Consider the following 21,405-nt stretch of genomic DNA (forward strand, 5'->3'; position numbering starts at 1 on the left):
AAGGGAGTCATTAAAACACTTTATGCAAAGAAGTGGTCTCTTGTTTTATTTCGAAACCGCCATTTGACTAAAATGAATACAGAAAATGGTTTGGAGTAAGATGAAACTGGAGGCGAGACCTGGGGCAGGGGGCGTCGCAGTTAGGCAGGTTAGAAATGATGTATATGAAGACTTAGTTTTTATAGATTATTAACTTATTGGGGGCAAACGGGGGGGGGGACATTTTAAGAAAAAGACCACCCAAAGTGTGACATGTGTCTTTAAGAGCACCTGGCATCTTCATTTTGAGGAATCTAAGAATAACATGATATATTCATGAGAACAGATCTATTCTAGCAAGCTTCACATTAAGATCTTTGAAAAGTATAACCCCAGAATTCTATGCCTTAGTTGTCTATTAGACATTTTAAGTTACACTTTGAAGCCCTCTAATCTCACATAGTTGGCGCTGGTAATAGGCGATTGCAGTCAACAGTTAAAGAATTATGGTTAGTTATGAATATGTATCTCAGATATTTTAACTTAAATGCATTTAGGATTTGGGCCAAAGGCTTTTCTTTGAGAATGGGTTTGTTTGAGTAGTCTTTTAATAAAATCACATTTAATGCCCATGTTCCATACAATTTCCAATGTTTCTTTTGAATTTAGCAAGAATTTTACAGTGAATGCAGAGTCATTCTGTTAGTTTTTTACCCCAGGCCTTAACAGTTGTCTCACGCGTACATAATTCAGAACCACTTTTTTTTTCTTTAACGTACACACCTCTATTGAGATCTTAAAAAAAAAAAAAAAAAAAAAGATTTTATTTATTAGAGAGCATGAGCTGGGGGACGGGCAAAGGCAGAGAGGCCAACTCCCTACTGAGTATGGAGCTGAACACAGGGCTGATCCCAGGACCCTGAGATCCTAACCTGAGCTGAAGTCAGATACTTAACCAGCTGAGCCCCCTAGGGCTACCCCTTTATTGAGATTTTCAAAAATAATCAGCTTAATTTTCATACAAGTACAGTGTCTTTTTGCATTCATACTTCACTGATTTATGTCCTAATTTAGTTAGTGCAGGAGTACGACTAATATAACCAGATATGGGGATATCTTAGCCTCAAATTCAGTTGATGGGAGCAGATGTGAGATGACCTTTGAACCATGAACACTTTGCTCATCATGAGGTTTATTAGCGGAGAGTAACATTAAAATACTGGGAGTCTGTTAACTGCTTAGAGCTGTCTGAAATTTGAGCTGCTTGGACTGACAAAAAGACCATAGATGTTGAAGTGAGAGTAGGTTTAACTGTTTTCGTAAGCTTCATTTTCCTTAGCAATAAAAGGAGTGAAGTAACCTAGTCCTAGAGGGCTTATTGTTTAGATTGAATGAGACAGTAGATGCTCAATGTCTTCCATGTGCATTAGTGGTTTTTCTTTGCCACCAACATCCTGCCAGGGAATTAGTTATTACTGACATAATTCTGGAAGTCAGACCTGCCTGTGGTCTGGCTTGCTTGTAGCAGAGGATTCTGGACATTGTTTGCAGTGCCTGATAACAAGAAGGGAAACCTAAGGTGTGACTTCTAAGATCTCCCAGTAGAGGCGCTGCCTCTTCCGAATTGGAAGGCCAGCAGACAAACAAAAATGGCCCAGAAGCATACATTTAGCCTGAAAGGAGCTTTCTGTGATTTGTCTTTATTAATATTATTGACATAAATGTTGATTCTTATGAAATATTTTCTTTCTAACAGGTTGTAAAATTAAAGCACTGAGAGCCAAGACAAACACGTATATCAAGACACCTGTTCGTGGTGAAGAGCCCATTTTTGTTGTCACTGGACGGAAAGAAGATGTTGCCATGGCCAAAAGAGAGATTCTCTCAGCTGCAGAGCACTTCTCCATGATCCGTGCATCTCGAAACAAAAATGGCCCTGCCCTGGGAGGGCTGTCATGTGGTCCAAATCTGCCAGGTCAAACCACCGTTCAAGTGAGGGTCCCCTATCGTGTGGTGGGATTGGTAGTTGGACCCAAAGGAGCAACTATTAAGAGAATTCAGCAGCAGACCCACACGTACATAGTAACTCCAAGCAGAGATAAGGAGCCTGTCTTTGAAGTGACAGGGATGCCCGAAAATGTTGACCGAGCACGAGAAGAAATAGAAATGCATATTGCCATGCGTACGGGAAACTATATCGAACTCAATGAAGAAAATGATTTCCATTACAACGGTACCGATGTAAGCTTTGAAGGTGGCACTCTTGGCTCTGCGTGGCTCTCCTCCAATCCAGTTCCTCCCAGCCGCGCAAGAATGATATCCAATTATCGAAATGATAGTTCCAGTTCTCTGGGAAGTGGTTCCACAGATTCCTACTTTGGAAGCAATAGGCTGGCTGACTTTAGTCCCACAAGCCCGTTCAGCACAGGAAACTTTTGGTTTGGAGATACACTACCATCCGTAGGCTCAGAAGATCTCGCAGTTGACTCTCCTGCCTTTGACTCTTTACCAACATCTGCTCAAACTATCTGGACTCCGTTTGAACCAGTTAACCCACTCTCTGGCTTTGGGAGTGACCCTTCTGGTAACATGAAGACTCAGCGTAGAGGAAGTCAGCCATCTACTCCTCGTCTGTCTCCTACGTTTCCTGAGAGCATTGAACATCCACTTGCTCGAAGGGTTAGGAGCGACCCACCTAGTACAGGCAACCACGTTGGCCTTCCAATATACATCCCTGCTTTTTCTAATGGTACCAATAGTTACTCCTCTTCCAATGGTGGTTCCACCTCCAGCTCACCTCCAGAATCCAGACGAAAGCACGATTGTGTGATTTGCTTTGAGAATGAAGTTATTGCTGCCCTAGTTCCATGTGGCCACAACCTCTTCTGCATGGAATGTGCCAACAAGATCTGTGAAAAGAGAACGCCATCATGTCCAGTTTGCCAGACAGCTGTTACTCAGGCAATCCAAATTCACTCTTAACTATATATATATACATAAATACTATATCTCTATATGGACTCGTAAAGGCATGGGTATAATGGTACCCCCAGTAAACTTCCTAATGAATTCTTATGACTGTTATCAGGCTTTATTGGGATTAGGCTAAAGTTGTTAGTAAACTTATAAAAGGCTGCTATGGTAACACTAAACCTAAGTGGTCTCTTGTCTATTAGTTTGGTTTGAATTATTAATACTATCCTGTAGACCCAGAGACATAGCTTGTATAAGAATTGTTAAAACTGAAGTTCAGCTTGGCTGAGTGAAGATAATCATAGGTTGTGTGAGCCTATGAGAAAAGTACGTCTAGATTTCAAAACAATGGGTCCCAAAGCCTAACCACATTAAGAGTTTATGGAGGGTACTTGGCATTACAGATGATTCAGACACTTCCAGTGCTGCCTTCTTTACACTGCCAGTTTTGACAAAACAGGTTCGTTTTTTATTTTACAACAACTTATGCCTAATTCTGCAGGATTGCAAGTAACTTTTTAATGCATTGTGATTACTTATTGGTAATAATAGGGCTGATGGCAGTTTACTCGATCACTGGTTATAATTTGGGACAAAAAACTGCTACATTGACCTTCATCTCGCCCAGAATGCTCACGGCTGGTATGATCAGTGGATCAGGAACGCAATTGTGTTGATTGTGAATTCCTACCCATTGCCTCCCTCGGTGAATGTGGAAATGGCCACCTGGGTTTTCCCATTTCAGGAAGGGCTTTGGGATGCACCTATATTGGCTAATAATTGAGGATGCGAACATTCCATTCATTAGTCTGATCAAGCTGTTGATTAATTTTTAGACTATAGATCAAAATGTGAAACATTTTATGTTCAATCCATATTTGTCTTGCACATTATAAATATATTTTTATTTTTTAGTAATTTAGGGGAGGGGGAGGGAGAGAGGGATAATAATGACCTTAGCATACTTTACAAAAGCAGCTGTGATGACCTTCAATCAGTTTACTTCATTTCAAAACTATTTCCAATCACAAGGAAAGATTTCTTTAAGATACACTTATACATTTCACCTGTGGATGTCTATAACTTCATCCTCAGTATGTTCCCAAATCTGTGCTGGCATTGAAAGGACAAAACAATATACTGGTGGGTTTTTCTACTAATTATTTTTTGAAGCGTTATTTTCCCAACACAAAAGAGCTTTTTTTCTCAATATAACAAAAAAATTGAAAATCCTATGTGTATTGAATAGTAAATAGACAAATTTTATTTTTTATTTCCACTTGAAGAGTTACATTTCGTATAAAAGTTTACAAATAACGGTTTTTATTTTGATTTTTTCAGTATAAAAATTGCCTTGATGGCATATTATGATGTAATGCTAATTGCTTGTAGGATAGTTAAATGTCAGTATTGAAACCTAATCTTTAGCTGCCGTCTTGTAGATACGAACGAATGTTCACCAAGCATGTATTTTGTATTTTGTTGCATTGTACACTGCAACTAATAAGCCAAGGAATCGACATATATTAGGTGCGTGTACTGTTTCTAAAAACCACAAACTAAGAATGATAAATTATCAATATAGTTTAGTATTTGCTAATTTTACTACACTCTTTTGTTATGTATATGTAGGGAAGTCATAGGGATTATAAATTCAATTTGAGTAAAGTTTAAAACCATATATTTTATGATAAAGGGCCTTTAACTTAAGATGGCCAAAGCACTGATATTATATATTTGCTGTAAAGAGAATTATAAGAGTTTTATTTTTCTGATATTAAAAGTTACTTAATAAAGACTTGTTTCCATTAACTTGAATGTATTCTCCTTGGTGTTTTTCATGCAGCCACTAGTTTAGACTGGAAGACAGCCATTTGCCAGAATTGAACGTTTTCTTGTACAGTTTCCCCTCTCCCAAGCCAGCTCTCTTTGTTCATTCTTGGAGTGTGTGTGTGTGTGTGTGTGTGTGTGTGTGTGTGTGTTCTCGGTGTTAAATGCGTCGCAGTAGACCACACAATTACTAGTAACCTAATTGTAAACAAAATAATAAATGACTTTTTATACATTAATGTTAACTAAAATCCTGAATACATTTAGACTCAGTTTCTAGCCTTTGTTACAGGTTTTTGTCTTTTTATCACTACATGTAGAAAACGAATTTCTCTGATACGAAGGTACAAGTTTTTTAAACTTTCAGTTGCGAAGTACCTTCTGAAAGGTTTGTAATTGATAAAAATATTACTCCATTACTGAAAAGATTTGATACCAGTTGGAGTAAATTGTTGCCAATTACTTTTACTGTTGTAAAAGTAAGAATAAAGACCTTTCTAAGACATTTTGAAGAAACCAAAATTCTGTTCATTCTTAGGGATTTTACACGCCCATAGTGAGAGTCTTTTCACGGTAGGTGTTGGACAGAAATTCTTCGACTGCTAGAAGCCTGGAGAACATAGATTTGATGACGGGTAAGATAACTGCCCTAGAATTGCTTTGCAAGTTTTAGGATTAACTTCTACAAGTATGAAGTTTAAATGTTTGGGCGTGTTACGGCGCTGTGGTCTGGCCCCTCTGGTTTGCAGGTTTTCTGTGCCATTTCAGTTACCCATGGTCAGCGGCTGTCCAGCCTGTGGCCAGGTGGCCCTCCGCAGCCCACCACAGCATCACAAGGCCTGCATCATTCCCCTCACCTCACCTCATCATGTAGGCACTTTCTCATCCCATCGCAGGAAGGAGGGTGGTAATCTGAGAGCCCACATTTACATTACTCTTGGTTTAGAGCATTTGTTATAATGGTTTTATCATTCTTGTTAATCTCTTACTGCGTCTAATTTACAAATTAACAAACCTTACCCTAGGTGCGCATGTTTAGGGGAGAATCAGAACATTTAGGGTTCAGCGCTAGCCGTGGTTTCCCACATCCACTTGGGGTCTTGGAACCTATCCCCCTCAGATTGGTGGGGGGGGGGCTCCTCCCAAAGAAAGAATAACTTTTCTTCAAACCCGCCATACGTTCCCTCTTGGATATCTTCCAGTAATTATTCCCTTAAAGGATCTTCAAGCTGGCCAAGTGAAATAATTGAAAATTGTGAAAGAATTCAATTTTCCTGCCATTTGGGACTTTCTATGCTGTCTCTGTTTAATGCTTTACCTGCTTTTACATTTTAAAGGTTAGCATTTGTATGACAATGCAAGATAACTTCCTTAGGGAGGGTAAGATGCTTTAGATAGTAGAGGTCATTGATGAGAGGTGGGGATTGGTAGGCCAAAGAGGAAAACAGCTGAAGAGAAACCACACCTTTCTAGGTCTTCAAGATCTTTCTGCAAAGGTCTAATGGAAAATGGAGGTGCTGAAACCTGATACCTAAATGAGTTCCTGCTGCCTTTCTGTCTTAAAATTATAAATCTTTAAGAGTATGCGTGAATAACTTCAAACATGAAAGTGTTCAGGAGGAGCTATGATACTCCGCTGAATATATAACAAGCTGAGAAGAACTGGCTTGGTAATAAGCTTGCTGGTTTGAAATGGGAAATGAGGACCAAGATTATATAAATCTTTGTTCAGTGCCTACCAGCAACATTCCCGTGTTTACCCAAAGCCTCTGGCGGTGTTGTGCATAATTCATTGCATACATTAATATTGAACATCAAGATGAGGAAAGTCTCACCATCTTAAAGGCTGTACAAAAGCCCGCATATAGGCATGACCTATGCCCCGGAGACAGACCGAGGGGCTGTTCAACTAGAATGTTCTTGGATAAGTCAACAGTAGCTAGCCTCTACTAATTGAAACATTACAGAATTTTTTTTTAACGTGATTTTGGCGTGGTAGGAATGCAATAGTTATTATTTAAAACAAGTAAGTCGTACGTATTTCTCTATTTTGAAGTGCCAAGGCTCGTATCTCCCATGACCTTTCCCAAGATCAAAAGCAAACAGTGGAACTCTTGACATTGTCTGTTCCTGCAGTTTCAGGGGAATTACCGAGACCTCATAACAAGTGACCTGAATAGGGTAGTGATTTCACATCTACCTGAGTCATAGATGTTTTGTGCTGAAATAGGGAAACTGTGCATTGTGCTTTAAAGACAAAGTCACAAGCAGAAAAAAAATTTCAAAAATTGGTAGCTTGTGGAGGTCACCGGTGCTGAACACGTGTAAATAACCTTTAGTTACAGCCTTCGAGGTTCACTGTTGGGTGACCATTAGAAGACTGGTAGCGTCAATCAACAGCCATGCCTATTTATTATTAAAAAGTGGTTAATATTTGTGAGACAAAATTTTTCTGAAGGTAAGATCTTAAAACCGCAGAGCAAAACTGGAGAGATGGCCTGGTTCATTTCTTCCATGTTGGCGGAGTGTCCAGGAACTTGCTGGAAATAACTTTAAGAATTGCATATGCGTGAAAATAATTGTGTGGGTGTCCGAAAGCTGCTTTTAATGCTACTTTTTTTTAAAACAATCTGTACTGTCTGAGCTGAGGACTTTTTTCCTGTATCTGACTATTGACAAAAACGCAGGATAGATTATGAACGGGCTGTTGGCTGTGTCCGGGTTCAGTGGCAGCTTCCCTCCCTCCATCCCATACGTGCCTGAATTTGCGCTTCTCGGGAAGTACATTCTCCTTTCCGCACGTGCTGAGCCACCAGTGCAGTGCGGTGGCTTCGGACGTTCCCTTTCAAGGCTGGAAGCTCCAGATGCCTGGAGGCTGGACGTACCTCGCTGGGTGTCTTCGGTACATGGTGAAGGTTCCCAGAATCGCCCTTCTGAGAGCCACCGTCTAGTCTTGCAGTCGAGGAAACGGGCTCCAGAAGTGTCTCGTTTCCCTGACCTATCCCAGTGGCTTGTCTGGATCCACACGAAAACCAAAGCAATGTCACTCTCGCGCCGAGGCCTGCGGTGGGCACTCTTGGTCGGGATCACGCCTTATGCTCCCTCTTCCCGAGCAGGTGGTTCCTAGTGCTTCCTGGAAAGTACACCCTCGGGTCAAAGACTATTTATGGCCAAGGATCAGAGAAATGGTCCCTTCGCTTTTACTTTCTTTACTGAGGGGTCAGCTTTGCTTGTTGTTACTCCATTTCCTGAACCCTGACTTCCTTCACCTCCCTCCGCTCTCGCCCCTACCTCTTCTAACTTGGCCAGGAATAGCATTCCGCTCTCCCTCCAGTCATCGCCGCGGGGACGCCCTCCTCCTTTCCAGGTAGGAGATGGATCAGATGGACTCCAAGTCTGTGTCTCTGAGGCCTTGACGTCCGAGGAGAACACTGACAGGAGCCGAGTATGCCACCCTGTAGGCTGCAGCTCATTTGTTAGTCATCTCCCCTGCTTTTCCGGTCATTTCGTCTTGGAAGTTGCTGCTGGACTAGCCCCACAAAGCTCATCTTCCAGCTCTGGACTTGGTTTCAATTCAAGTTCCTTTAACGGGCTTTGGCGGAGGGCATCTCACCCTATATTTTGCAGATTGTGTCCCCTGAGTCTCATTTTCCTCATCTGTAAAATGGGAATGATTACCTGTGAGGATTGCCTGCAACTCCAGAAACGGAGTTCTAGAGATGCCGGGAGTGACTCACTTGCTCTCCTGCGTAGCGTCCCCCTTGTTCTGGTTCTTAAAACCCGTCACGGCCCTGAAAAAATACGAGGTGCTGCTAAAAAGCAAAGCAAGCCAAAGCCCAAGGCCCTTGGGGTCTAGAACACTACCTTTAGGGGACTGGCGCATACCCTGGACCTCGCCGCAGCCCCGGGGCACCCGCGCCCTCTCCGTTTTGCAGGAGGGAAAGCTGAGGCTTAAAAGTCTAAGTAGCTTAGGATAAAAGTGAACCGCCCCGAGTCAAAACCCACTTTCAGGAAGACTAGCACCGAGCTGTGAGACGGTTCAGGGGATCCTGGCCCCAATCCCCGGCTCGCGGGTCGGAGCGCGGGCTCACTGGGGCCCGGGCGGCCTGCGGGGGAACGGGGGCCGGGATGCCGGCCTGGGAGGCCTCGCTGACGTCCCCCCGCGCCCGGGGCCCTGCACGGCGCAGCCCGCGGGCGGGCACATCACCTGAGGCCCCGAGGGGCGCCCTCGCTCTGCCCCCCCCCCCCCCCGTTCCCGCCGCTCCCCCAGCTGCCGGCTGCGGGCGGCCCAGAGGAGGGTGCGTCTTCCCGGGGCTCGGGGTGCCGCGCGTGGAAGCCCCTGTGCGCCCCCGCCGGTGGCCTAAGCCCAGGCCCCGCGTGCTGTGGGATGCAGGTGGCGCCTGTTCTGCAGCCCGCGGGCCACACCGAGTGGCAGCGGTCCAGGGCGCCCTGGGTCGCCGCCAGCCGTCACCGGGGCACAAGACTGCCCCGTCCGACGACCGCGGCCTTCGATGAGCCCTCGATGCACTGAGGTGGACGCTTGGCGCCCCTCAGCCACCCGATGCTCTGCGGGCAAGTGACGCCAGGGCCTGACTTTCAAATAAGGGTCTTGGCGCCCAGGCCGTGATGTTTAAGGCAGCTCGGCTCCTCGGGTCCGCCCCCCAGACAGTGGGCGCCTCCGACCGAGCGGCCCGCGGGGCCCAGGACGGGCGACAAGGCGGCGACAAGGCGGGAGGACCAGGTGGCCCAGGGTGAGCTCCCGGGCGCCGGGTCACATCTGCCAGTGGACAGAGCCCCGACCCTGGGAGCGCCCGCAGGGCTTCACCCCACGGAAGGGGAGCGCAAGTGCCCGGCCAGGGTGCACCGGTTCCGTCCCCGCGGTGCCCGCACCTAGCATCAGCGAGGCGCATCCCCCCGAGGTGCTCCCCGCACCTGTACCGGGGCGGGTGGGGGGGTCCCTCACGCCGCAAGGGTTAAACGGGACTGAACAAGGGTCCAACAGCACGCCTAAGTCGCCTACACCTGCATGGCGGCGGTTTTCACCATTTGAAAAGTTTGTGTTTTTTTTAAAGGTTTTATGTATTTATTCCTGAGAGACACAGAGAGAGGCAGAGACACAGGCAGAGGGAGACGCAGGCTCCCCGCTAAGGGTTTTCTCTGGAAAGTCCGGCCATCGGCACCCTCTGAGAAGGCTGACTTCTCTGCGGTTTATCCACCGACTCGGGTTCCGTCGAGGAGGAACCGGCCCTGCGGGGCCGTGGGAGGGGCGGGGGCTGCTGTGCGTCCTTGCGGGGCTCGCCAGCCCGTCCCTAGGCCCGCCACCGCCCGTGCCAAGGGGTGGAGAAAGCCACCCGAGTGCGAGTCCCCGGTCCCTTGCTGCCAGATCCGTACCCGGCGTCGCGGGGCAAGCTGCGTAGCACCTGGGTGGGCTTCCTCAAGCCTTAGGGCCTCTGCGAACAGCGGTCTGACCCGGCAAAGCTCCCTCGACGGGTCCGTCGCTCTGCCACTTGGATCTTGAAGAAATCACTCGCGCGTGTACAAAGGGACCAGAAACCAGTGTGGAGGGCGTGTGCTCCAGACGCTTCCACCTCCAGACCAGAGGTCCAAGAGCAGGAAGCACTGGTGCCGGGCCGCCCCCGAGGTCGAGGCCCAGTCGGAGCGGGCCGGGCGGCCAAGCCTGCGGAGCCAGACGTGGGGACACGTGGGGGTTACTGCTTCAAGCTGCGGGCCCGGAACCTCTTGGAGGCCCCGTGTGTGATCTTGATGGATGAGCAATCGGCATTGGGCGGAACAAGATCCACATTCGAGATGAAAGTGAGCCCCTCGCCCCCCGCACCTCCAGGAGCCCAGCGGCTGGGCCTCAGCGCTTTCCGCCTCCCACGAGCCCTGACCGCGCACCGGGCTCCTTGGGCACCCGCGGCGCTCGCTGTCTCCGGAACTGGGTGGGGACAGCGCATCCTGCATGGTCACAGCAGCTGACCTGCCCTGGGCGGCCGGGAGGCCCCGGTCGTGGGATGGAAAGCTGCGCCCGGCCGTGAGCGTCTGGTCAGGGAAGGGCGCAAACGGGGAAGGGGGGGGGGCGGGGGGGGGGACCCGGCAGGGCGGCGGGAGGCCGGAAGCCACATGGACAGGCCCCCTCCCCGGCCGAGTCCTCAGACCGGGGGCTTCAGCTCTCTCTCTCAAGCACCTCACTTTCCTTTTATGACTTCATCCCGGAAGGAGCCCCTTAGAGGATTGTGTCTGACGCCTCCGCCGATCCTGGGCAGGCCGGTTGCCCATTTTGCAGATGGGACTCGCCGAGGTCGCCAGAACCGAAGAGCAGGAGACCCTGATGCCAGAACGAAGGCCGGGAAGCCCAGCCCTGCTGGCCCGGCGGCCCGGACCCCGCGCCCCGCCAGGCCCCTCCGCGCTCGGAGCTCTGGGAGTCCCCGGTGTGGAGGCTTCCTTCAGACCAACCCGCCTGTCCCGTGGCGTCCCTAACCACCCGCTCTCCTGCACGGCGCTACCACCCGCTCCCTGTGCGCGGGCCCCACGTCGCTGCCTCCCGTCCACTGGCCCCACAGCAGCCCTGTGCTCTGAAACTCCGGGGCCTCAGGAGGGCTGGGGTCCGGGGGGGTCCCCACTCAGCCTCACTACGGGGCCCAGGAGGTGCACCCCACGGAACTGGAGGCAGGCCGGGCGGTGGCTGGCCGTGGAGGCCTCCCAGAGCTGTCCACCCGGGTTCAGGGTGGGATCTGCTATCATCCAGCAGGGGGAGGGGGGAGGAGTCCCGGTGCAGGGGGGCGTAGGGGGTGGGGGAGGGGGGCTGATTCTGAGCCCCACCAGGAGATAAGAAGGTGGCCTTCAGCCCAGCAGCGCAGGTGCTCCCGGCCTTGATGGCCCGAGGACACCCAGGTGCGGACAGGGCTGGGCCTCTGGGGGCAGGTGACAGCCGTGGGCGGGATGCGTCCCGGGAGGGCCTGCAGCCTCCGCTCCCCACTCCGCTCCCCACTCCGCCCCAGGCCTCGCCCCGCCAGCCACCTCCCCACTCAGTCCCACTAAGGCTGGTCTCCTGGGCCAGCCCCGGTCCCTGGCCAGCTGGGTCCCCCTCCCACACGGGTCTCCCGGGGGCTTTGGGGACCCAGCTTGGGGCCGCCTTCTGCAGATCGAATTCCTTCCTCCTGGGAAGAGGAGCAGGAAGGCTGAAGATAGCGCCCAGCGGCAGGTCCGCTGCCAGCCAGGAGGCTCAGGTGACGCAGCTTGTGGCTCAGGCTCCGGGCTGGGGGGTGCTCTGGAGGCGGGGGGCTCTGAGGAGCCTCGGCCTGTTGGCTGGCTGGGGTCACAAGCCAGGCGCTCCGGCCGCCCCGGGGCCGAGGAACTGTGGCCGCCACCCGCCCCTGGCCGCGGCCCGCAGGGACAGGCGGATCCGGCGCTGTCGGAGCAGCTGTCTCTAGGAACCAGAACAGGGCGGCCACGAAAGGGAGCCACTCCTTGGAGGCTTGGGGTTTTTTTTAAAGATTTTATTTATTTATTCACGAGAGACACAGAGAGGCAGACACACAGGCAGAGGGAGCGGCAGGCTCCGTGCAGGGGCCCGACGCGGGGCTCGATCCCGGGACCGGGACCCGGGTCACGGCCTGGGCCGCCCACCGCCGAGCCCCCCGACGCCCCCCCAGTCCTCCGGCCGGCTGGTGAAGGCCGGCGCCTCCAGATCACCCGGTCCCCGTGAGCCCCCCTCCCGCTCCCCCAGGGGCCGGGTCCACGCACAGCTCGTGTTTCTGCCCACGAGTCGCGGTCGCCATGTCCCCGCACGTGCTGTCACGAGAGGCGGCCACAGCCACCCTGGGCTGGGGTGCCGGACTGTCCACGGGTCTCTCCGGCCGCCAGTGGGAGCTGCCCTGTGTCACCGCACAGGGACACCCGTCCAGCCGGGCCCTTCCGCGGGGCTGGACAACGACCGGGTGTGTGTCGGTGGCACGGGGGCCACGAATGTGTGACCGGCTGGGCGCCAGAGCAGGGGTCGTGACGCGGGCGGCTGGGGCAGACCTGCGGCCCCTCGGACCCCCCCCCCCACCTGGACAGGAGGAGGTGCACCTGCCGCCCCCCCCGCGGCCCCCCGGCGGCCCTGCGACCTCCCTGCTGGGGGCCAGGGGGTACCCGGGGACTGGATGACACAAGCCGCAGGACAGGGGCCTCGGCCGCAGCCACGTGAGGGTCAGCTGCTGGCGGCGGGGCTAGAAACCGGTCCCCTGTCCTGGCTGCGGCCTCCGGGTGACGCGTACCTTCTGGGACGGCCGTCCCGGGAGCCCCCTGCCAGGGAGCCATCTAAACCCCCCAGAGGGGCTCCGTCTCCTTGACCCAACACGACAGTCAAGGTGCAGGTGCTCCTGGGGGAGGGACAGTGTCCCCGCACCCGGCCACCCGTCCTTGACGCTCCGCAGGCCGCCTGCCCGCGCGGTGGAAGCGGCCACAGGACAGTGGACCGGCCGCGCCCAGGCCCGACGGCTGCACGGGACCGTGTCCGCTCGTCACAGGACGTTCTTCTATTTTGAGGAGACGCCCAGGCCGCCCCAGGGTGCGAGGAGTCCCCTTAGGCCCCCCGCCAGCACCAGCAGGGGAGGCCGACCTGGCCAGGGCGCCACGGGTCAGGGTGGGGGGCACCCACGGCCCCTGGTGGGCCGTCCGCGTGGCCCTCGCCCTTCCGCCCCCAGGGCCCAGCCGTGTCCCCCCCGCCCCCCGGGGCGCCGCCTGCAGCCCCTTCCCCCGCAGCCCCAGCGTCTGTGGCCCCTGCTGGCCGCGAGCAGGCCCAGGCTCAGGGCGCCGCTCGGTGCCGCGACAGTGGACCAGGTCCTCCCCCTCCGTTGGCCCCAAGCCCCCCAGCCCCTTGGAGGAGGCGGCCATCCCCGGGGTGCGGGGCCCTCCTACCGCAGGGCAGGTGCTGGCGGGCGCGCTGCGGGCCTGGGGCCTCCCCTGCAGCCCCCCCACGCCCCACTTCTCCTGACAGATGGTCAGAGCAAGGACACACCCCACCAGTGCATGGAGGGCACTGGGCCCAGGGCGCCAAGGTGACCCCCCAAGGCAAAGCGGGGGGGCAGGGTTAGCACCCGGGTCTGTGTCCCAAGCCCACCGCCGTGGCGTCCAGCGCACCGGGATACGTCTAGGGTGCAGGGGGTGCAGACAAGGGCGGCTGGGGAGCCCAAGCCTCGCACCAGCTCCCACCCCACCGGCCGCAGCCCCTCCCGTCTCACTGGGCACCCTTAGGCCCCGCGGCCCCGTGTGCCTCGCCCTGCTGACGGCTGTGCCCTGACCTCCCTCCCGGCCCCCCCAGCACCATCCCCCGCCCCCACCCGTGCACTGACCTCCCATCCCCCCTGCCCTGACCTCCCTCCTGGCCCCCCCTGCCCTGACCCTCCTACCTGCCCCCCCAGCACCATCCCCCCGCCCCCACCCGTGCACTGACCTCCCATCCCCCCTGCCCTGACCTCCCTCCTGGCCCCCCCTGCCCTGACCCTCCTACCTGCCCCCCCAGCACCATCCCCCCGCCCCCACCCGTGCACTGACCTCCCATCCCCCCCCTGCCCTGACCTCCCTTCCATCCCCCCCTGCCCTGACTCTCCTACCTGCCCCCCCCAGCACGTCTCCGGGGAGAACCATGGCCGCAGACGCTTCTGCATGACCAGCCCTCCCGGAGAGGCTTTTAGAGAAAACCACAGAGAGCAGCGCAGAAGCGGGGCTGGGGGTGAGGAGCTGGGAAGCCGACCCCGGGAGCAGGGAGCCTGGCCCCATCCCAGGACCCTGGGACCACGACCTGAGCGGAGGCAACTGCCTCACGGCCTGAGCCCCCCACCCCCACCCCGCAGAGGTTTTCGCTGTTTTTGCTCCCCCCACCGTCCCAGGTACCGGGGGACCCCCCACTCCCCGCTCCAGGTCTGTGCTGCCCGTAGCCACCGAGCACCGCCCCCGCCCTCTGCTGCCCGGAGCCGGATCCGAGCCTCCAAGTTCAGCTTTGGGCGCAGCACCCACAGCGGCTTTGCATCCTTGCCACATTGAACCAGAGGCGGTACGGTTGCCAGGGGGCATCCGGGGGCGTCCTCAGGACCGTCCCCTGTGGGCGCCCCCGTCACCCAAGGCCCCGACCGTTGTCGGTGGCGCCCCGAGGACACCAGGCTGCGAGGAAGGACGCTGCATCCTCCACCCTGGAGACAAGGCCGGGCCCCACGACGAGCCCAGAGTCCCCCCCCTCACCGGCCAGGGGGCCAGGCCTCCCTCTCCCCGCAGGCGCAGCCTGGGCCTGGATGTGCAGGACGCTCCTGGCAGCCTGCTGGGCGGTGCAGACACCCGGCCCCACAGCAGGCTCCTTCCCTCCGGGCCGCGGCCGGGCTGAGGGGCGCGGGGTGCACCAGGCAGCGGAGCAGCAGGCCCTGCGGGGTCCAGGCCTCGGGCGGCGCTTCCAGCTTCGGGGACCCCCTGTACGAGTGCACTTGAGAATAAGCAAGTGGGTGTGACTATCTGCGGGAGGGAGCCCGGGCCGAGGCGGGGGCAGCAGGGCTTGGGCTCAGCAGCCTCGGCCTCCTAGCCGTTGGGGCCCGGGACCCCCGCCCCGCTCCTGGCTTCCTTCCCGGGTCTCAGGCCCTCCAGGCCTCCCCGCAGCAGCCGGCCCAGCTCCTACCACCTGCCTGCACCCTCACCGGGTGCAAGAGGAAAGAACCAGGTACCTTCCCTCTGGAGCCCGGAGGCGGAAGGCGGGAGCAGCACTGAGGCCGCCAGACCTGGGAGCTCCGGCCCCAGGACCTCGGGGCGGGGAGGTGGCCCCCCAGTCCTCGCCGCGGCCACAGGGGCCCAAGCCTCCCGGCGCTGGATCCAGGCACTGGATCCCGAATCCTGGTTCCTGGGTGCTGGTTCCCGGGTGTTGATTCCAGGGGCTGGATCCTGAGTCCTGGTTCCCGGGTGCTGGTTCCCAAGTGCTGGATCCCGAGACGAGGTTCCTGAGTGCTGGTTCCCGACTCCTGGTTCCCAGGTGCTGGTTCCCGAGTCCTGGTTCTCAGGTGCTGGATCCCGAGACGAGGTTCCTGAGTGCTGGTTCCCGACTCCTGGTTCCCAGGTGCTGGTTCCCGAGTCCTGGTTCTCAGGTGCTGGATCCCGAGTCCTGGTTCCTGAGTGCTGGGTCCCAAGTCCTGGTTCCCGGGTGCTGGATCCCGAGTCTTGGTTCCTGAGTGCTGGTTCCCAAGTCCTGGTTCCCGGGCGCTGGATCTCAGGCACTGGTTCCTGGGCGCTGGTTCCCGAGTCCTGATTCCCGGGTGCTGGATCCCAAGTCCTGGTTCCTGAGTGCTGGTTCCCGAGTCCTGGTTCCCGGATGCTGGATCTCGGGCATTGGTTCCTGGGCGCTGGTTCCCGAGTTGTTCCTGGGTGCTGGTTCCTGAGCGCAGGTTCCTGAGTCCTGGTTCCTGGGTGCTGCCTCCTGAGTCCTGGTTCCCGGGTGCTGGTTCCCGAGTCCTGGTTCCTGAGTGCTGGTTCCCGAGTCCTGGTTCCTGGGCACTGGCTCCTGAGTCCTGGTTCCCAGGTGCTGGATCCCAAGTCCTGGTTCCCAGGCGCTGGATCTCGGGCACTGGTACCTGGGCGCTGGTTCCTGGGCACTGGCTCCTGAGTCCTGGTTCCCGGGTGCTGGATCCCAAGTCCTGGTTCCTAAGTGCTGGGTCCCGAGTCCTGGTTCCTGGGCGCTGGTTCCCGAGTCGTTCCTGGGTGCTGGTTCCAAGCGCTGGTTCCTGAGTCCTGGTTCCTGGGGGCTGGTTCCTGAGTCCTGGTTCCCGGGTGTTGGTCCCCGGGAGCTGGATCCTGACTCCTGGTTCCCGAGTCCTGGTTCCCAGGCGCTGGATCTCGGACACTGGTTCCTGGGCACTGGTTCCCGAGTCGTTCCTGGGTGCTGGTTCCCGAGTGCTGACTCCTGAGTCCTGGTTCCCGGGCACTGGTCCCCAGGAGCTGGATCCCCACTCCGGGTTCCTGGGCGCTGGTTCCTGAGTCCTGGTTCCCAGGTGCTGGATCCCGAGTCCTGGTTCCTGAGTGCTGGTTCCCGAGTCCTGGTTCCCGGGTGCTGGTTCCCGAGTCCTGGTTCCCAGGTGCTGGTTCCCAAGTCCTGGTTCCTAGGGCTGGTTCCCGAGTCCTGGTTCCCGGGTGCTGGTTCCCAAGTCCTGGTTCCCGGGTGCTGGTTCCCAGGTGCTGGTTCCCGAATCCTGGTTCCTGAGGCCTGGTTCCCGAGTCCTGGTTCCCGGATGCTGGTTCCCGGACGCTGGCTCCTGAGTCCTGGTCCCGGGTGCTGGTTCCCGAGTCCTAGTTCTTGGGTGCTGGTTCCCGAGTGCAGCTTCCTGAGTCCTGGTTCCCGGGTGCTGGTCCCCGGGAGCTGGATCCCCACTCTTGGTTCCCGGGTGCTGGATCCCAAGTCCTGGTTCCGGAGTGCTGGTTCCCAAGTCCTGGTTCCTGAGTGCTGGTTCCTGAGTCCTGGTTCCCGGGTGCTGGTTCCCAAGTCCTGGTTCCCGGGTGCTGGTTCCCAAGTCCTGGTTCCTAGGGCTGGTTCCCGAGTCCTGGTTCCCGGGTGCTGGCTCCCAGGCGCTGGCTCCTGAGTCCTGGTTCCTGGGTGCTGGTTCCTGGGCACTGGTTCCTGAGTCCTGGTTCCTGGGTGTTGTCCCCGGGAGCTGGATCCCCACTCCTGGTTCCCGGGTGCTGGTTCCCGAGTCCTGGTTCTCAGGTGCTGGATCCCGAGTCCTGGTTCCTGAGTGCTGGTTCCCAAGTCCTGGTTCCCGAGCGCTGGTTCCCTAGTCCTGGTTCCGGGGTGCTGGATCCCAAGTCATAGTTCCTGAGGGCTGGTTCCCGAGTCCTGGTTCCCGGGCGCTGGTTCCCGAGTCCTGGTTACCGAGCACTGGTTCCCGAGTCCTGGTTCCTGGGCGCTGACTCCTGAGTCCTGGTTCCCGGGTGCTGGTTCCCGAGTCCTGGTTCCTGAGTGCTGGTTCCCAAGTCCTGGTTCCCGAGCGCTGGTTCCCTAGTCCTGGTTCCTGGGTGCTGGATCCCAAGTCATAGTTCCTGAGGGCTGGTTCCCAAGTCCTGGTCCCCGGGTGCTGGTTCCCGAGTCCTGGTTCCCGAGCACTGGTTCCCGAGTCCTGGTTTCTGGATGCTGGATCCCGAGTCCTGGTTCCTGAGGGCTGGTTCCCGAGTCCTGGTTCTTGGGTGCTGGTTCCCGAGCACAGCTTCCTGAGTCCTGGTTCCCGGGTGCTGGTCCCCAGGAGCTGGATCCCCACTCCTGGTTCCCGGGTGCTGGATCCCGAGTCCTGGTTCCGGAGTGCTGGTTCCCAAGTCCTGGTTCCCGGGTGCTGGTTCCCAAGTCCTGGTTCCCGGGTGCTGGTTCCCAGGCGCTGGTTCCCAAGTCCTGGTTCCTGAGTGCTGGTTCCCGAGTCCTGGTTCCCGGGTGCTGGTTCCCGGGTGCTGGTTCCCGGGTGCTGGTTCCCGGGTGCTGGTTCCTGGGGACTGGTTCCTGGGCGCTGGTTCCTGAGTCCTGGTTCCTGGGTGTTGGTCCCCGGGAGCTGGATCCCCACTCCTGGTTCCCGGGCACTGGTTCCCAAGTCCTGGTTCTCAGGTGCTGGATCCCGAGTCCTGCTTCCTGAGTGCTGGTTCCCAAGTCCTGGTTCCCGGGCACTGGTTCCCTAGTCCTGGTTCCTGGGTGCTGGATCCCGAGTCATGGTTCCTGAGGGCTGGTTCCCAAGTCCTGGTTCCCGGGCACTGGTTCCCTAGTCCTGGTTCCTGGGTGCTGGATCCCGAGTCATGGTTCCTGAGGGCTGGTTCCCAAGTCCTGGTTCCTGGGGGCTGGTTCCGGGCGCTGCTCCTGAGTCCTGGTTCCTGGGCACTGGTTCCCGAGTCCTGGTTCCTGAGGGCTGGTTCCTGAGTCCTGGTTCCTGGGAGCTGGTTCCTGGGCGCTGATTCCTGAGTCCTGGTGCCTGGGCGCTGGTTCCCAAGTCCTGGTTCCTGGGTGCTGGTTCCCGAGTGCAGGTTCCTGAGTCCTGGTTCCTGGGGGCTGGCTCCTGAGTCCTGGTTCCCGGGTGTTGGTCCCTGGGAGCTGGATCCTGACTCCTGGTTCCCGGGCGCTGGTTCCCAGGTGCTGGATCCCGAGTCCTGGTTCCCGGGCACTGGTTCCCGAGTCGTTCCTGGGTGCTGATTCCTGAGCGCTGGCTCCTGAGTCCTGGTTCCCCGGGCGCTGGTCCCCGGGAGCTGGATATCCACTCTGGGTTCCCAGGCGCTGGTTCCTGAGTCCTGGTTCTCAGGTGTTGGATCCCGAGTCCCGGTTCCTGAGTGCTGGTTCCCAAGTCCTGGTTCCCAGGCGCTGGTTCCCTAGTCCTGGTTCCTGGGTGCTGGATCCCGAGTCTGGTTCCTGGGTGCTGGATCCCGAGTCCTGGTTCCTGAGGGCTGGTTCCCGAGTCTGGTTCCTGGGGGCTGGTTCCCAGGCCCTGGTTCCTGAGTCCTGGTTCCCAGGTTCTGGTTCCTGGGGGCTGGTTCCTGGGCGCTAATTCCTGAGTCCTGGTTCCAGAGTCCTGGTTCCTGGGGGCTGGTTCCTGAGTCCTGGTTCCCGGGTGTTGGTCCCCAGGAGCTGGATCCTGACTCCTGGTTCCCAGGCGCTGGATCCCGAGTCCTGGTTCCCGGGTGCTGGTTCCCCAGTCATTCCTGGTGCTGGTTCCTGAGCGCTGGCTCCTGAGTCCTGGTTCCCGGGCGCTGGATCCCGAGTCCTGGTTCCTGAGTCCTGGTTCCCGGGTGCTGGTTCCCGGGCGCTGGTTCCTGAGTCCTGGTTCCTGGGTGTTGGTCCCCGGGAGCTGGATCCCCACTCCTGGTTCCCGGGCGCTGGTTCCAGAGTCCTGGTTCCCAGGTGCTGGATCCCGAGTCCTGTTTCCTGAGTGCTGGTTCCCAAGTCCTGGTTCCCGGGCGCTGGTTCCCGAGTCCTGGTTCCTGGGTGCTGGTTCCTGAGTCCTGGTTCCCAGGCCCTGGTTCCTGAGTCCTGGTTCCTGGGTGTTGGTCCCTGGGAGCTGGATCCCCACTCCTGGTTTCCGGGCGCTGGTTCCTGAGTCCTGGTTCCCAGGTGCTGGATCCCGAGTCCTGTTTCCTGAGTGCTGGTTCCCAAGTCCTGGTTCCCGGGCGCTGGTTCCCGAGTCCTGGTTCCCGAGCACTGGTTCCCGAGTCCTGGTTCCCCTGGTTCCTGGGCACTGGCTCCTGAGTCCTGGTTCCTGGGTGCTGGATGCGGATGCTGGTTCCTGGGTGCTGTGTGCAGCTCCTCCTCTTCTGGCAGCTAAGGCTCTGTCCCTGGGGGCGACTCGCCGGGGGCACGACTGGTCCTCGGGGTGACCGGCCTTCCCGGGAGGAGGGGTGACAAGGCGCCGGTGGCCTTGCTACCACCGGCCCGGCTCCCCTGGACCAGGTCCCCCCTGGCCCCACGGCCTCCTCGCAGGGTGCAGGTTCCGCAGTCCCTGCCCCGAGGGTGCCTGGAAACTGCAAGGTCCGGTCACGCAGGAAGCCCCTGCTGCCCCCAGGCCCTGGGTCGCCTGCGCTTGCCTGCGGGTGCGGTGCTGTGCACACCCCCATGCCGCTTCCTTTCCTTCCCAGTTTATTTTTTTTTAAAGACTTTATTTATCCCTGAGAAACCCAGAGAGAGGTGGAAGCCCAGGGAGCAGCAGGCTCCCCGTGGGGACCCCGACCGGGACTCGATCCCGGGGCCTGCAGCCACCCCACCGCCGAGCCCCGAGCAGCGCCCCGAGCAGCGCCGCGAGCAGCACCCAGAGCAGCGCACCGAGCAGCACCCAGAGCAGCACCCTGAGCAGCGCCCTGAGCAGTGCCCTGAGCAGCGCCCAGCATGTTCCCGAGCACCGCCCCCCCAGCTGTCCTTTTCTTTCAGACCCGACCTTCATGCTCAGGGCCGCCGAGCGCCGCTTCGGGGCTCCGCAGGGGTCAGGGCCGCAGAGCAGCCCCACAGCGCTCCGTGTGAGCGGGTCCGGGCGGCCGCGGGGTGACCGCCTCCAGGGCCACGCAGGTGCGCTCAGTGCGCGGTCAGGAGGGAGGCTCGCAGGTGGCAGGTACACCCCGGAGCGGTCACCGTGTGGACACGGCCGCGTGGGCTGCTCGCCGGCTTGGCTGGGCCCTGTGGGGCGGGCCGGGCACACAGGCTGGAGGATGCTCATGCTCATTAAGTGACACCAGCAAAATAATCTGCCATCCCTGGGGTTACTGGACTTTTGGTTTCCTTTTTTCATTCATTTTTTATTTTGATTTTTAAGGAGTTTGTTTCCTTGCTTGGGAGGGGCCCACAGGAGCCAGGGGAGGCCGGGGGTGGGGCGAGGGCGAAGCCCACCCCCCGGGTGCCGGGAGCCCGCGTGGGCCTGGGACCAGAGGTGGGGACGACCAGGTCACAGGTGCGCTCCGCTGGGCTACCCGGGGCCCGCCTCTTGCCCAAGGAACTCTGTCTGCGACTCGGGTTCTCAGACGGTCATTTTGGTGTTTGAATAAGAGGAGCGGAGGGCCCCAGAGGGACGCTTCCCCGGGCGGCTCGGCCGGAGCCACGAGGAGAGGACCAAGGACCGAGGACCGGCGGGAGGCGGCGCAGCCTCTGCCTCCTCGGGCCGC

At 57.4% G+C, this 21,405-nt stretch overlaps 1 protein-coding gene across 4 annotated transcripts in view; it reads left to right on the top strand.

Annotated features, from left to right (window-relative positions):
- LOC119875954 (RNA-binding E3 ubiquitin-protein ligase MEX3C) overlaps positions 1-4,770 on the top strand; it is a 38,205-nt gene extending 33,435 nt beyond the window's left edge. For all 4 annotated transcript variants that reach the window (XM_038525978.1, XM_038525975.1, XM_038525979.1 and 1 more), the window contains exon 2: positions 1,736-4,770. In XM_038525978.1, coding sequence (XP_038381906.1) covers positions 1,843-2,961 — 1,119 coding nt within the window. In that variant the 5' untranslated portion in view covers positions 1,736-1,842 and the 3' untranslated portion in view covers positions 2,962-4,770. The remainder of the gene's footprint in view (positions 1-1,735) is intronic.
- Positions 4,771-21,405: the final 16,635 nt, after the last annotated feature.

The sequence above is a fragment of the Canis lupus genome, chromosome 1 (genome assembly GCF_011100685.1).
Source record: "Canis lupus familiaris isolate Mischka breed German Shepherd chromosome 1, alternate assembly UU_Cfam_GSD_1.0, whole genome shotgun sequence".
Taxonomy (NCBI): Eukaryota; Metazoa; Chordata; class Mammalia; order Carnivora; family Canidae; genus Canis; species Canis lupus.